General features: G+C 43.1%; 1 protein-coding gene across 1 annotated transcript; it reads right to left on the bottom strand.

Annotated features, from left to right (window-relative positions):
* Positions 1 to 468: 468 nt before the first annotated feature.
* On the bottom strand, positions 469 to 1,218 carry LOC100761548 (proto-oncogene FRAT1-like). The gene has a single exon (XM_035453729.1). The coding sequence runs from the start codon at positions 1,216 to 1,218 to the stop codon at positions 469 to 471; it is 750 nt and encodes a 249-aa protein (XP_035309620.1).
* Between the last annotated feature and the right edge of the window lie 15,479 nt (positions 1,219 to 16,697).

Below are 16,697 nucleotides of genomic sequence, written 5' to 3'. Positions count from 1 at the left end.
TACAGGAGCAGACCATAAGGTTGCAAGCCACAAATTACAGGGTTTCCATGGTTACTTCAGGTTATACAAAGTACAGAGTATAGCAGTAACTATATATTTTAAGTGAGATACATTTGAGTGAAATAAGACAGGGCATGGGCTTGCAGGGTTGGAGGGTCACTGGGTACTGTCTATTATCCCCTTGGCTGCAGGATCTTTTTCTTTTCTCTTTTTCAAACAAAAACCTGAACACATTTATTCAAAAACAGTTCAGTTAAGTTAAAATCCTATAACCAGTTCAGCCACAATTCCAGTCACTTGGGTGCGAAGTGTAGATTTGTTACTAGCCACATCTGGGTGAATCCCTTGGTCTGCAGGTACAGGCTGGTGAGGAAGCTACCCTGCTTGTTAGCTGCCAGGGACAAGAAAGTCCTCCCCAGTTCTGAGCAGCGCCCTCCTCACCCAAGTGCCAGGGTCGCTGCAGGCTGCTCAAGGGCTCCCAGGTGATGGTGGCTCCTGCACAGGGGCAGACAGAGGCTTGAGGAATCGGGGTGAGGAAAGAATTGCCTGTAGCTGTAGTTGTAGTGAATGTAGCTGCTGCACTGCCTCCTTGATGAGATTTCCCGAAAGCAGGAGCTGCTGCAGGAGCTGGTGCGGGTCTTCGTCGCTGGTGTGGGTTTCAGGCTGAGATCCACGTCGCTGTTGCAGAAGGCGGGACATGGCTCTGCTCTGGGGCCAACCCCACAGGCACGGGCCTGAAAGAGGCTGCGGGGTGCTCGGCTTGCCTGTCACCGGAGGTCCCTCAAGGCCAGGCTGCCGGGACACAGGGCATAGGGCGCTGGTGCCCACGGTGAGCTCCGCCACGCAGTAGGGAGCCGCCTGGCTCCGCATGCGCCCGCGCTCCCACAGCATGCAGCGAATGGCTCTGGGGTGAGCTGGGGCCCCGGTCTCTGCAGACACAGAAGATCGCAGCATCTGCCTCGCCGGGGACCGGTTCTGTTCCCCTGAGATCACAGCCAGGACCCGCAGGGGCGGGGGGCCCGGGGCAGCACTGGGCGAGGCAGGGCCATCGTGCGCTGTGTCCAGCTTCAGCGTCTCGCCGATCTTGGCGATGAGCTGATCCACATCGGTCAAGCTGCCCAGAGTCACAGACTGCTGCAGCAGGAGGAAGCTGTCGTCCTTGTCCTCCCCCTCTGCCTCAAAGCCAGCTTCCTTCTCCTCCTCCCTCTGGCACTGCATGGCCCTCTGCCTGGGACCCCTTGGCTGTGGGGGCATCGCTGGCGACCAGGGTGTGTGCGGCTTGGTGGGCGGCTGCTAGGGCAAGAGAATCACAGAGGCTGGGGCCAGGCTGGACCTGAGATGAAGAAGCCCCAGGCCAACAAACTTCCAACCTATGGAGGCTGCAGGATGTTTACAACCAGCAATTAGCAAAAGAATGTTAACAGGAGTGGTGGACAGTTACCTCCCCTTCTCTGAGAGCAAGCTGTCAGGTGCCAGACTTGGCAGTCCTGATTTCATGAGTTAAATTTTGCCTTTCCTGTAGAAATTCCCTTTTCAGGGACCAAGTTCTTAAACTTTTATTAATTTTAATTTTCATTTGTCAGCTTTACTAGCCTGGGGCTTAAGTCTTGGGCTATTCCCTTAAAGGCCTGGGGTATTGACAGTAAAACAAAGACCCGTGTCTAAAACATGGAATTGGCCTGTGAGAGCTGGTAATTGGGGCCAGGGCCTTTTTTGGAAAGATTGCTTCAGATCCTGAGAACCCAACTCCTCCCACCATATGGGGCTGTTGTTATTGGTCCAATGGCCACTTTTGGCTTAGTAATGTTCTAGAGATACCCTGTGTGGTGACATTTGTGTAGCTGACTCTTGAATTTGTCCCCCCATATTGTGCTTCCTGCTACTTTATAGAGGTCTATTCCTTTCTTCCCCCCTCCACCCAGAGTAGTATACAAGATGTTCTTTTCCTTAGAAGCTTAAATCTCAGCACTCCTGAGGCATAGGCAGGCAGAGGAGAGTTCAAGGATACATCATGGGTAAAATTAATTTATTCTGGCATATATCTTTGCTGTGTAATCCTCACATATGCCTAAGTAGGTAGACCTACAAGTTGCCCTCTATTTAGTTTGTTCAAAGTTCAACCTGGAGTATGAATCTAAAGACACTTAAGGATGATGTCATTTGTGGAATGCAAATGTGTCTAAACTGGTTCCTCTTTGAGCTTTACATAGAGTTGGATGTATACCATCAATAAAGAGATTTTTCTTTACTAACCTCCTAAGTGTGTGAAGTGATTTCTCCCTGGAAAGGCATATTAATTCTAGGACAGCTGCATTTCCATCTTGAAAAAATGTTTCTGAGACAAGCACTCTTATGTTGATGTCAGTGGCTTTGATTCCAGTCTGTTGTTCTCCATGGCAATGACCTGGCTGACCTCTATATTACACCTCCAAAATTCTTCAATTAAATGACTGTCCCACCTCAGAGATTTAAAATTGTCCATTGGAGTCATGTAGTCAACTATCCAAAGCAGTCAGAGGAAAAGAATATGCATGTGGAGCATTGCTCTGTCTTCAGACCAAAACAAGAGGAGTAGTGTATTGGGTACACTGCAGGGGAAACAGGGAAGGCAATCAGCTGCTGGAGTCACCATCATGAAAAGGGACCTGACTGTGATATAACTAATGATTTTGAAATTTCCCAGCATGTTTTAATTCATGTCATGTGGATGAACAGAGACAGCTTGGAAATGTTATCTTCAGCGAATGAATATTGAATTTATAATTAGGCAACTCTCCTATGCAGATATATGTGTGCCATCCTGTTTGATACAGTTAAGGCAGCTCACAGGTTTCAGGTACAGGCCATTGGCTGTAGCTCCATGAGTCACCCTACAGTACTCAGTAGCTAACATTTTAGATATGACAAAATTCATACAATGTCTTATTAGTGACAGTATCCCTACTAGGAAAGAGTCTACATTGTTTGAAAGTTAGTATAGCTAAGCACACTTTCATTTATTTTTATCTGTTTAAAAAACTGAATTACTGATAACATTTTAAAAATGTCCTTTCTTTAAATGCATAACCGCCAAAATCCCTTTGTTTCTATTTTTTCCATTGTTTCCTAGCTTAAATATTTCATTTCATTTTTATCTTCAGTGGTGTTTACTCATTAATATGTATCAGTTCAGAGCAATGGTTCTCAACCTGGGGTTCTATATTATAATTAATACCACCAAAATTATACTTGTGAAGTAGCACTGAAAACAGTTGTACGCGGTGTCCCCATGTCATGAGGAAATGAATTAAAGTGTCACAGCATTAGGAAAGTTGAGAATCACTTCTCTTGGTCAATGTCTCCCATAGCTCAAGCTTGCCTCACACTATGTAATTGAGAATTACTTTGAACACCTAATCCTGCTTCTCCTGCACATTACTGGAAAGACAGTCATCCAATTTGTTCTATCTTGGGCCTTGACTTTACTCTGGGAAGGAAATAACAAGTAAATGAATATCCTCCCAAGTTCTCAAGATTTTATTGTGAATTTACAAATGAAGGAGGAACCTGTGTAAGAATTTCATTCACCAACTGCAAAGCAGGTGTAGTTATAGACAGAAAGTAGGGGCAGGAAGAGAGATTTCCTTTTGTGACAATAGTTGACATTTACCAGGTGGAGTCAGGTAATCAATATTAGATGTTAATAAATGTCCTGAATTCCATTTCTCAGTTTCATGGATCAGGCAAACAAGAATCTAGATAAAGAAAAGAACTCATCATGAAACCAAATTCCTGTAGTTACAACATTTCAACCTAAGAAAAAGAAAGGGATAAAATGGTCTTGCACTGCCTAACAGAATTGCTTTTTCCAAGTTTAAGAAGATAACCTTGAGAAAAATAATGTAGTTAGTACTGGATGTGCTCTAATACAAATCCCCAGTCTCTGGAGCATATGACTATAATGCCTGTTTCAACTTTTAAATATAACTTTTGAGGGTTATATATACATAATATCTACTATCATTTTCTCTGTCTTCAAGACATTTTTATAGCCCCTTCCTTGTGTTCTCAACCGGGGCTTTCTTCTTCTTCTTCTTCTTCTTCTTCTTCTTCTTCTTCTTCTTCTTCTTCTTCTTCTTCTTCTTCTTGTTTGTTTAACAACAGATGCTGTGTGAATGTGATCTGTGTTTGGTTGCAGGACATCCCAGCTTTGAAGCAAAGGGTTGTCTGTGCTGAACATTGAGCATGTAATTGAATGTGCACACACAGCAACCTGTGCCATGGAAGAGGAACAGGATGTGCTCTGCCAGATTGGAGGATGTTACTAAATAACTAATTTCCCACATCAGGACCATAACTGACTATAGTGTGGAAGCATGCAAAGCTGGGAGTGTCTGTGTGGTCTGAGTCATTTGATCTCTGCTCATTCAGTGGGGTGACTGCTAAAATCCTGTAGCCCATCTGGGTAGTCTTAACTAAGGATGAAATTTTGGAAGGCTTATCCATCAGGAGCACCAGTGGAGGGTAGCTTACAGGTTCCTTCCTGGATTCTCATCTTATTCTTCTGTGGAGAGCTGTAAGGAAGACCACAAGCCATGTCATGGTGATTGTGTGGCCCTTTATCCCCAGACCAGGAAGAGCAGATTGGCTGAGCTATAGAATCTGAACTGCTTGGGCTGGGATGGACCATGAGCCAAGTTGAAGTTCTGCTGGTCCCTGTGTTGAGCTGGGCAGTGGCCCTTGGTGTGGGGGACCCTTGGCAGTTTGCTTTTCTTCTCTTATCTAGGGTTGATCAGCAATACACCTGGGGAGCTACTGGCTGCCTACAGTCAGGTGATATTTCCTATTTTCCCTCCTTCCAACAAGGCCTGTTTACAAATATTCAGATTATCTGCATATTGCCAGGGGCTAAAGAGCTTGGAATTTGATCTGAGTTACTTTCTAGGGAGCTGCTGATGCTATAGAAGTCAACAACCCTCTAAATAAAATTGGCATTTTTCTTTCAAGAGTGACCAGTTGTTTTGTCTTTATTAATCTGCATGTCCCTTGCTGGAACCAGTAAGAAGTAGTAGCACTGGATGCTACATAGTGGAGGTCCTCACCAAGATCAAGAAAGAAGGGAATACACACTGACAGATCACTAGTGGATTTGCTGGCCAGCGTCAAGGTCAAGGTAGGAGTGGGTGTGTCGATATGGTTGCCTCACTCCTGAGAGAGTTAGGCTGGTAAGGTACTGTAAGTGTGCCTCAGCCTGGAAGGAGCTGGATTGGAAATAAAGTAGCACTGTCTCAAAAAGAAATTAAAATATAGAAAAATTGAAAAAGAAAATATATATAAAAATGGAAAAATGAGAAAAATAGAGCAATAGTAAATACAAATGTCATGCATGGGTTTATTGGGATTTGTTTAGATATCAGACCAACAGAAACTTCAGTTAAAAATGTTATTGCATTAGAGAGAGCAGGGCATGGGGAGGAGGAAATACACAGAGCCTTCTAGAGGTTGCTTTGGACATGGTCAGGAAGGGCACTGAGTCAGACAGAGTACCAACAGAAGAGAAAATAGAGAAGCGGGTTTGTGCTATTGATACAGCCAGTCAGAAACTCTTTTAAGACCTTATGGAGAAAGAAAGAAAGACAACATAGGTAAATTTGGATCTGTTCCAATTTTGGATGCTCATAATTCATGAATTGGGTGTAAATGCTGTGTTATCAGAGATTTCAATTATGGATTTTTCAGTTCAACAAACTAATCATAACCTAGGCAATATAAGAAATGTGAGATGTTTGCAAGTTGTGAATGTTTGATGTGGCCACACATGAATGTTTGATATATGTATGATTGTGAATGCATGAATGCTGACCAAAGGAACTGCTTAAATTGCCTTGGATACAATTTGTCTCAGATATAGTAAAATAGTTACCAAAATTGCTTTAATTATAGTCAATAAGAACATCCAATTGGTCAGTCAATTTCTTAACAGGAGAGGTTGATTTGAATCCTCAGAGTGAGTAGGTAGAAAAATAACAGAAGCCCATAGCATTGATTGAGTGGCAGGGGAAATCTATGGATGATTATATGGAATTTGGCAGAGGAGAAGATACAGAAATCCTCCTAAATTTTCATAGTTGTAAAGAAAAATCTAGAAAGTAAATGTTGATACATGATTTGATAAAGGTTTTTGAGAAAAAGCTTTTCAGGAGACAGCTGCCTGTTAAAACCATTAATTGATTTCAAAGAAAATTGATAATCAGTTTCCAAATCTTGGGCTGTTGCAATTTATGCTAATACATCCTTTCAGATTCCCAAAATAGTAAAGAGCAGTCCCATGAAAATCCTATGTCAATTTTTACTATTGGTTCTTCTGATAGAAGAGCAGCTTATGTTATTACTAATAAAAATATGCAGGAGAGACGGCCCCAACCACAGCTCAGAGAATGAATTTATGTGCTGTTGCAATGGTCTCTCCCCATCTAATAATATGATTCATTTAATCTATGGACTAAGAATCATTATGTTTTTATGGCTCTTTAAAATGTGGAGACAATTCTATACATAGAGGATCAGGTAAATAATGTTATTTGAACAAATTCAATATGCTGTTCACCTAAAAAATTGCTATGTTTTATGGGTCACATTGGGAGCTGTTCAGGCCTTTCCCCTGCCTACTGGCTAAAGGGATGGAGTTAACAGATTGTTTAATGAAAATGGTAGACTTTTCTCAGCCTCATAATTTTTGTCATTTAATAACTAAAGTCTAAATATACAATTTGGTTTAGCTAGAGATTCTGCTAATCAAAATTGCCAAAAAATGAGGTGTACCCACAATATTTATCTGTAATTAATTTAGGTATGAACCCATATGTCCTAGAAGCAATGGGGTCAAGCCTCCTGTGTAGAGTATGCTTAAAGAGCAAGGTAGGAAAAGAGATTGGGAAGAATTTACAGGGTGACCCCTTGCCTGTGTCAGACAGACCACAGGTACAGAGGGACCCTGGAGACAGGAGAGGATTTGGACTATTTTTGTTTTGTTTTGTTTTGTTTTTCGAAACAGGGTTTCTCTGTGTAGCTTTGGAGCCTATCCTGGCACTCGCTCTGGAGACCAGGCTGGGTTCGACTCACAGAGATCCACCTGCCTCTGCCTCCTGAGTGCTGGGATTAAAGGTGTGGGCCACCAACGCCCGGCTGGATAGGGACATTTTTATGGGGGCGATTGTACCCACAGCTTCGCATACCTCCAATAACTATCACCTAGAAAAATGATGAACCTGTTTGGGTAGAATAATGGCTCCAGTCTAAAATAAAATTGGAGGCTGCTCATGCCCTGGTTCAGAAACAACTCAATGCCGGTCACATTGTTCCTTCTATTCTCCCTGGAATACCCCAATATTTGGTTTTAAGAAAAAATTAGGTAATTGAGGCTGTTACAAGACTTGGGACAGGTCAATAAGACCATGGTGCCCATGGGTGCCACTCAGGCAGGGATGCCAGCTCCCGTGGCCATCCCCAAAAATTATCATTTACTTGAGATAGATTTAAGGGATTGTATTTTCAATATTCCTCTGCACCCTGCTGATTGTCAGCATTTTGCTTTCAGGGTCTCATCTCTAAATTTAAGAGAGCCTTATAAGAGGGTATCAATGGGTAGATTTGCCTCTAACAAGGATAATAGCCCTACCATGTGTCAAGTTTCAATCAGTTTTGTCTGGATTTTGTAATTACTCCCAAAACTGGCCTTCCTCACAACCCCAAGGGCAGGCTATTGTGGAACTTGTCCATCACACTTTAAAAGCTTATTTGGTTATACAAGGGGGACCTTGAGGGTGCCATTGGCTCCCCTCACCACACTTATTTATATTTTAAAATTTTTTAATAGTGCATAATTCTAACACCTCTGCAGCAAGTCATCCTTGGGTGTCCTCTGTGCAGAAAAAGCCTCTGGTTAAATGAATAGATCTTCCCTGGAGTCTTTGGAGAGGGCCAGATCCGGTTTTGGTGTGGACTCCGGGGTCTATTTGCATTTTCCACAGAATGGTGAATCTCTAGTCTGGGTCCTGGAGTGTTGTGTATTCCTGGTTACTGCTGATTTGTTCAGCCTTCTAATGAGCCATTGGATGCTAATGAGAAATCTGCCAGCCTTGGTGCTGATGGATTCTTAGAAACAGGTGTGACCTTTTATGGTCAATTCCAACATTATCCTGGAAAGGCAGCTGGCAATAAGGATTTAAAGGAACAAATATCCTAATCATTGGCGATGTCTGCTTAGTAAAGCTGGAAGCCAAGCCAACCTTTTCCAACATGTTCCTCTGCAGGCCTTATGCCTGCTTAAAATACAGTCTCTTTGGCTGTCCAAGGGGTTAATTTAACTTACAAGGTGTGCTCCTACACTCTTTGATATGCTAAGTAACGCTCCTTCTGGAGAAATATTTAAGTGTTTCCTCCAAACTTACCACTTGGAGAAGCTGCAGAGATGATGGGATTGCAGCCTCAGTTTTCGTGGTACAAGTCATAACAATGGGACTCCCTGGAGAAGACCAGATTTTCCTTATTGACATGGGAGAGATCTTGACCTTGGGACTTTTGAAGTGGCTGCAATTGCAGCCACCAGGGAGTTTCTAGCTTAGCTGCTCCTCAGGCACTTAACACAGCAAGCATCCTGCATGGTTCTCAGGGGAGGTTCCCTCTGCCTTAAGATCCTAAGAATTATATTTATTCTCTAGTCTGAATGGGCACTTTAAATTTTAATTGGGTAACTTTTCTAGATTTCTCAATTGGCTACTCAAAATTATTTAGACTTGTGAGATCAGGGTGCCTCCTCTTTAGGGAGACTCCTGTCTTTTGGAACTCATACTAAAGGTCACTTCAGGTATGAAAAGGGATCGCTAGACCACAGGATTAAAATCTGGACAGCTTCCTTTTAGTCCTAGTCTGCCTGTGGCACAAAAAAAAAAAAAAAAACAGCAAGTCAAGAGCCATTTGCAGAGAAAGCAAATCAGGCTTTTCTTGACAGCAAACTACAACTCAGTGCATGTCTAGCTGAGTTGCAGGACAAATGAGTTATCAATGTTGGGTTATTTTCAAGGGATATCTGTTTACCTAAGACAGAGGGTCTGCACGGGCCAGGCAGGCTTTTCTATGATGGGCATAATAGATGTTGATGTCCTGGAAATACTAAGACAGATACTAATTTCTATTTTTACATGTTTAAGGGGTGACCAGTAGGGTACCTCTGGGAGTGTGCTTTTCTTCTCATATGTAGGGTTGATCTGCATTACCCTGGGGGAGCTACTGGCTGCCTCAGAGCTAGGTGCTATTTCCTATTTTGCATCCTGACAACAAGGCCTGTGTACAAATATGCAGATTATCTGCATATTGCCAGAGGCTTAAGCACTTGGACTTTGATCTGAGTTACTTCCTAGGGTCCTGCTGATGGTGTAGATGTAACTACCCTCTAAATAAAATTGGCATTCTTCTTTCAACAGTGATTGGCTCTTTTGTCTTTATTACTCCACAGATCCCTCCCTCCAACCTGAAAGAAGTAGTAGGGCTGGACCCTACACCTTGGGCTCTGAGATTTGTTGACTGTGGATTCCCTGTGGAAGGAGAGGCTCTGCTTTCCCTGCATGAGAGACTATGAGCTGGTAATATCACTGTCCAGTGATACAGGCATTGCTTTTGTTGTGCAGTGGGAAGACAGATTGGAAAACTGAAGGTCTGGATTCTAGAAGTTCTGGATGTTACACTCCACTTTCAGGTTTGTCTTAGAAATGTTACAGATAGTGTAGAAACTGCTAGGAGGGCATGGGAATCATCCTTCAGCAATACATGATTAGAGTGTTTTCAACACTGAGAGCTACTGACAGCCACCATCATGTGATTCAGCTGAAGTTCAGTTCCAGGACACAAAAGGATTTTCTGCAATGTAGAGGTATTTCAGGTTACCATAGTATTTTGCAGGTGAATAGGGAAGATGTCACATCTTGTGACATCATCCATTCAGCAGGAAGCAGACATTCACTTTTTCTTCACATTGTCTTTTGATTGGACATCACTTGGGCTGGGTTTGCCTGAACCTACAAGGGGGCACCAGGGGCTGCAGAGTCATAGAAGGCTCTGTAGGAGATGGCTTACATTTGTTGATAGGGCCCCAGACCATTGGGCCTCTCTGGAAGAAATATCAGTTGCTGGAGTGTCAGAAAATTAACTGTTTAGGGGTCACTTTTTTGTTGGAGTTGTGAAATCTGTCTTTATTTAATTTCTGTACACATGGAATCATAGGTAGCTGTGTTTGGCTGAGATTCCTTTGGTCTTTTGGATAAAAGCTCATTTTCCTGCTTTTGTTCTTGGCTTTTTCTCTCCATTCTCTATTCTGTTACAAATATTGTAGGCAGTCTTTATTATTGATGCTTCCCTGGTAAATGTAGAAGTCATATTGTATCAAGGTGTATACTGTATTTTCTTTCTTTATTTTGGTTTTTTGAGACAGAGTTTCTCTGTGGCTTAGAAGGCTGTCCTGGAACTAGTTCTTGTAGACAAGGCTGCTCTCTGAGTCACAGAGATCCACCTGCCTATGCCTCCCAAGTGCTGGCATTATAGGCATGACCTAAGCCTATCCTGCCAAGGCTGCTCATCTGTGCTATGTATCCTAGCTGAAGTTCAGGTCCAGCCTCTAACAGAAGTTTCTGATTCAAGGGTCATCATCCTGGGGGAGATGCTCTATTCCCAGGGATAATCAAGGTGAAGTTTCTTCACATGTCTAGAGGACAGCATTGCTCTTGGTCTCTGTTTTTGTACTGTGCAGTGATGTCATGTAGTTCTAGCACTGTGTCTGGGTATTTGGACTGAGAGACGACACCGAGCTCTGGTTATAAGATACAGCCTTGGATGGAGTGAAGTTCATGGCTAAGCAGTTTTTACATGACTGAACGGTCTTTTTCATATCTAATGACATGATCATCTGTTTTTTATTTTTCAGTTGGTTTATATTACCATTTTTACTTTGTAGAAACATCCCTGCATCTCAGGGATGAAGCTTACTTTATCAGAGTGGAGGGATATCTTTCATGTATTCTTGGATTCGTTTGGCCAGGTTTTTGTTTTTTGTTTCTGTTTATTTTTTTCCCCCCGAGACAAGGTTTCTCTGTATTTCTTTGGAGGTTGTCTTGGAACTTTTAGACCAGGCTGGCCTCGACCTCACAGAGATCCACCTGCCTCTGCCTCTGTACTGATGGGATTAAATGCATGCTGTAGGTTTTCCAGTATTTTATTGTGTAGTTTTTCATCAAAGTTCATGAGGGATATAGGTCTTTAATTCTCCTTCTTAGTTGAGATAATGTGTGGTTTGGGTATCATGGTAACTACAGCCTCATAAAAAGAATTTGGCAAAGATCCTTTTGTTTCTATTGTGTGGAACAATTTGAGGATTATTGGCATTAGCTCTTCTTTGAAATTCTGGTAGAATTCCACACTGAAAACATTTGGCCCTAGGATTTTTTCATTTGGGAGACTTTTAATGAGTTGTTCTATTTCTTAAGAATATAGGACTATTTAAATTATTTATCTAGTCTTGAATTAATTTTTATATGTAATATCAATCAAGATAGTTGTCCATTTCTTTTATATTTTCCATTTTTGGAGTATAGGTTTTTGATGTATGGCCTAAAGATTGCCTGGATTTCCTTAGTATCTGTTTTTATCCCCCCTTTTATTTCTAATTTTGTTAATTTGTATATTTTCTCCCTGCATATTTGTTGGTATGGATATCTTGTTGGTATCACTGATTCTTGGTATAGTTTTTTGTTTCCATTTTAGTGATATCAGTGAGGAGTTTGATTATTTCCTGCTGTCTACTACTCTTGGATGATTTTGTTTTTTTGTTTTTTTTTTTTTAGTGATATAGCTTTTAGGTGTGCTTTCAAGTCACTAGTGTGAGATTTCTACCAATTCTTTATAAGCACTTAGTGCTATGAACTTTCTTAACACTGCTTTCACAGTGTCACTTAAGTTTGGATATACTATGGATTCATTGTCATTGAATTTTAGGAAGTCTATAATTTTTATCTTTATTCGTTCCTTGAACCAAGGGTAATTCAGTTGAGAGTTGTGCATTTTCCATGAGTTTGTAGGCTTTCTGTTGTTTGTGCTGTGATCTGTTAAGATTAGTGGGGTTATTCCAAATTTTAGTATCTGTTGGGATTTACTTTCTGACCAAGTATGTGGACAATTCTAGAGAAAATTACATGATGTGGTGAGGAGAGGGTGTATTCTTTTGTTTTGGGGTGAACTTGTCTGTGGATATCCATTATATTTGTTTGAGTCATAACATTTATTATTTCATTTATTTCTCTGTTAAGTTTATAGTAGTCTAGCAGCATTGTCCATTGGTGAAAGTGGGCTGTTGAAATTTCCCACTATTAATATGTGATTGAATCTTTAGTAATGTTTCTTTTGCTATTATGTGTGCCCTTGTAGTTGGCGCAAAAATGTCAAGAATTGAGACATCATGTTGATGGACTTTTCCTTTGAATATGGAATGTCCTTCATCTCTTTTAATTAGTGTGAAGCCTATTTTGCTAGATATTAGGTTAGCTACACTGGCTTACTTCTCACATTAATGAAAACAGTGCCTCAGCAGCTAGTGAGGAGATGGACTGGTGTCCTCCACTTCTTTTGGGATGTGGGAAATGCCCTGGCTATGCTTATTTGCCCAGACTCTGACCAGCCAGCATCCCTGAGGTCAGAAGAGACAGGAGTCATTTTTTTATCCCTTGCACTTCCTGGGATGGTGAGTACTCTGGCTGAACCAAGGCCATGCTTATTTTACCACAGGTGCACCCAAGCAGTAAAGGGGGCTTAGAGGTCTTCTATCCACCACCAGGCTGCTCTTGTTCCTAAGGGATTCAGCAGCACCTGTTTTTTTTAAGTTGTAGCATAAAGCTAACTTGAAAGATGAAGCTGGCTGTGTCAGGTAACTCTTAATTGGCTGGCTGACTGGCATTTGAAGTTGGTATGTTGGACTAATAAGTACTGATGCCTTTTTGTGGATAATTTGCCATATCCTATTCTCAATTTTCGGCCCTTCCCCCACCTCTAAGTGGCACTAACTCTTCACTTCTCCTCCTGTCTCTTCTCCCCCTGCCAATTCCCCTGCTCCCCTCTCCTGTCTCTCTGCTTTCCTCCAAGGCTTCCCTTGCTGCTCTCCTCCCTCTGTTCCTTTGCCGTTTGGCTCCCTCCTTCCCTGTCTCATGCCCCTTCCTTCCCCGTCCTATGCTCAGGTGCATTTGATCAGGTAACACAGAGAACTTCACCTCTGTTGTCTCCCCAAAAAATGTGCAAGCCAGTGCACCAGCAGCCAGTGTACAACTTGTTCCACCTGAAACCCCAAATAAAGTCAGGCTCCGGACTTCAAAAGTGGTCTTGAGCTGCTGCCTGTGCATTTCAATTTTGTTCACTTTTGTAATCTGAATTTGTTTTTCTTCATCGAACACTTGCCAAGGCAGAGAAGGAGAGAAATATCTGACTTTTGAGTATAACTAGAAGACCAAATGAGGAAAAATGGATGCAAGACAAAGGCAGTGCCCAGAACCCTTCCTCTGCCGAAACCTTCAAAGACCTCAGCCATGAAGAGAAGTCAAGCTAAAAGGTAAGGTTACACAAATGGGATGTTAACTTTGAGAAACTATTGTTAGGATTAGAATCAGGGTTAGGGTCATACTCAAGGTTACAGCTGGGGTTAGGGTTAGGAGATTAGGGTTAGGATTAGGTTTAGGGTTCCTAGTTCAGGAGTAGGGTAAGGGTTAGGTTTCAGTGTTAGCTTAAAGTTAGGGTTATGAGGGTTAGGGTTTTTGGGGTTTAGGGTTAGTGTTAGGTTTTTGGTTAGGGGTTCTTGTAGGGTTAGTGTTCAGGGTACAGGGTTAGGGGTATAGTTATGCTTAGGGTTACAGTTAAGGGTTAGGGTTAGGGTTATGGCTATGTTTGGGTTAGGGTTAAGGTTAGGGGTTAGTATTAGGATTAGAGTTCATGGTTAGAGTTAGGGTTAGGGTTAGGGTTAGGATTCAGGGTTCAGGGTTAGGGTTCGGGTTATGGCTATGTTTGGGTTGGGGTTAAGGTTAGGGGTTAGTATTAGGGTTAGGGTTCATGGTTAGAGTTATGGTTAGGGTTAGGGTTAGGGTTCGGGCTTATGGGTAGTGTTAGTTTTATGTATAATGGAAGGATTAGTGTTATGGGTACGGCTCAGGGAAGGGTTATTGTTAGGGTTTAGGGTTAAGTGTCAGAATTATGGTTAGTGTTAGGGTTCAGGGTTAGGGTTAGGATGATTGTTATGGTTAAGGTGGTTACAGTTAGTGTTAGTGTTAGGGTTTGGGTTAGCTTTAGGGTTTGTGGATAGGATTATGGTTAGGTTTAGTATTAGGGTTAGGGGTCAGGGGTAGGGTAAGGGTTAGGGTTACATTCAGGATTCAGTGTTATGCTGAGATTTAGGGTTACTATTCGAGGTTAGGGTTAGAGTTAGGGTTTAGGGTTGTGGTCATTCTAAGGTTTACTTGATAGGGTTAGGGTTAGGTTTAGGGTTAGGGGTTGGGGATGGTTTGTGTTAGGATCAGGGTTTGGGTTAGTGTTAGGGTTAAGCTTAGGGTTAGGGTTCAGGGTTAATTTTAAAATTAGTGTTAGGGTTAGGGTTAGTGTTAGGGTTATGAATATGGTTAGGGTTAGGTTTAGGATTAGATTTAGGCTTAGTATTAGGGTTAGGGATCACAGTTAAGGTTATGGTTCTGGTTAGGGTTAGGGTTAAGTTTAGGGCTTAGAGGTTAGGGTTAGAGTTAGGTTTCAGTGTTAATGCTTAAGGTTAGGTTTAAGGTTCAAATTAGGGTTTAGGTTAGTGTTAGGTTTAGGGGACAGGGGTTAGGGTTAGATTTAGGGATAGGGTTAGTGATAGGGTTAGATTTAAGATTAGCATTAGGGTTAGGGTTCATGGATACAGTTAGGATTAAGTTTCGTGTTCAGTTTTAGGGGTTCCGGTAGTGTTTGGGATAGGGTTCAGGGTTAGGTTTCTAATTAGTGTTAGTGTTATGTTTAGAATTACATTTAGTGATTGGGTTAGACTAAGTTTTAATGTTAGGGTTAGGATTAGAGTTAAGTTTAGGGTTAGCTTTAGGGTTAGGGTTCAAGGTTCAGGGTTACCATTAGGCTTAATTTAAAGGATATGTTTAGGAGTAAAGATTAGGTTTAGGGATATTGTTAGTGTTCAGTGTTCAGACTTAGGTTTAGGGTTGGCTTTAGTATTAGGTTTCAGTGCTAGGGCTCAGGGTTAGGGCTATGGTTAGGGTTCAGGGTTAGGGTTAATTTTAGGGATTAGGGTTAAGGTTTCAGGGTTAGGATTAGGGCTAAATTTCGGGTTAGGGTTCAGTCTAAAGTTCAGGGTTAAAAGATAGGGTTACTGTTAGGTTTGTGGTTAGGTTCAGGGGTTACCAGTCACAGTCTTGAAAGACCCCCGAAGAGGTACTTTCGTAGAAGGAGACCCGCACCCAGGAATCAGCGAGACCACGAACTTGGATGCAAAAGCAAGAGGCTTTATTGGAGATACGGGTACCCGGGCGACTTAGCTTCTGTGTGGCTAAGCGCGCCGAACCAAGGGAAAGGGGTCCTTATATAGGGAAAAAGGTGCAAGCTAGAAGCAGGGATTCTATTGGATAATTCTAATGAGGCATTGTATAGAGCTATTCCCATTGGTCAATGTAAATGAGGTGCTATACAGGTTTATTCAAATGAGGCGAAGTATAGAGTCATTCAAATGAGGTGAAACATAGAGTCTTTCAAATGAGGCGAAATACAGAATCATTTCTATTGGATGGTTCAAATGAGACACAGAGCCATTCCAGACCAGCATATTCTCAAGGTCTGGTGTTTGGTACAACCGGCTCAATTCCCCCCCTCTGCGTCCAGATGGCTGACCTTGGGGGCGGAGACCTTGGGACGGAGTGTTTCTCATCAGGTGGGGGTGTGGGGGTGGGGTCCCTGGGCCGGCCCACCTGGTGCTCGTTGCTCGTAGTTTTCTCAGAGAAGACAAGGGCGCATTGCATGGCGGGAGTCCTCTCAGGACGACCAGTCCCGGAAGTCGTGAGGCACCGGCGCAGTGTTCTCTTCCACAAGCGCGGGAGTCTCGGTTTACGGGCAGCGCTGTTGTCGCTGGCTTGTTTTCTTGAGCCGCTTGGCCTTTTGTGGTGGCATGGCTTCCCACGTGGAGGTGGCGGACGGCCGCAGCGGAGGGGTTGCCGCCACCCGGGGCTGTCTGTAGGAGGGGTGCAAGGGTCCTCTCAGTCTCTGGAGCCGGCGCTTCCCCTCGTCGCAGTCGCAGTGCCTACCGAGAGGATGAGCTCGGCCCGGGACACTGATTTCGAGAAGCAGCATCTCTGGATGTACCTGCAGGCTCTGGGCTTAGATCCGAGCCCGGGCGTCACCGTCGGCTGGAAGATGGTGTCTCACGCGCACCTTGGAGAGTAAGGAGACCAGGGCGGGGGCTCGGTCCCGGGTGGCCGGTTACTGGCGGCAAAACCCCGAGGCTGTGAGCCTGTGGCGGGGACTGTTCGTCACCATGGTAAGGCGGGGAGCGCCTTAGGAGTGCCCTGCTGTTGGGGGCAAAACCGCGGGGCTAGCTAAACCCTGCCTTTGTGGTCTGCAGTTGGTGCGAGGCTCGGGCCAACTATCATAAGTAGTATTATAAA

This window comes from Cricetulus griseus, unplaced genomic scaffold (assembly GCF_003668045.3).
Source record: "Cricetulus griseus strain 17A/GY unplaced genomic scaffold, alternate assembly CriGri-PICRH-1.0 unplaced_scaffold_155, whole genome shotgun sequence".
NCBI lineage: Eukaryota > Metazoa > Chordata > Mammalia > Rodentia > Cricetidae > Cricetulus > Cricetulus griseus.
The sequence above is the reverse complement of the archived record's forward strand: the minus strand, read 5'-3'. Positions and strand labels throughout refer to the sequence as shown.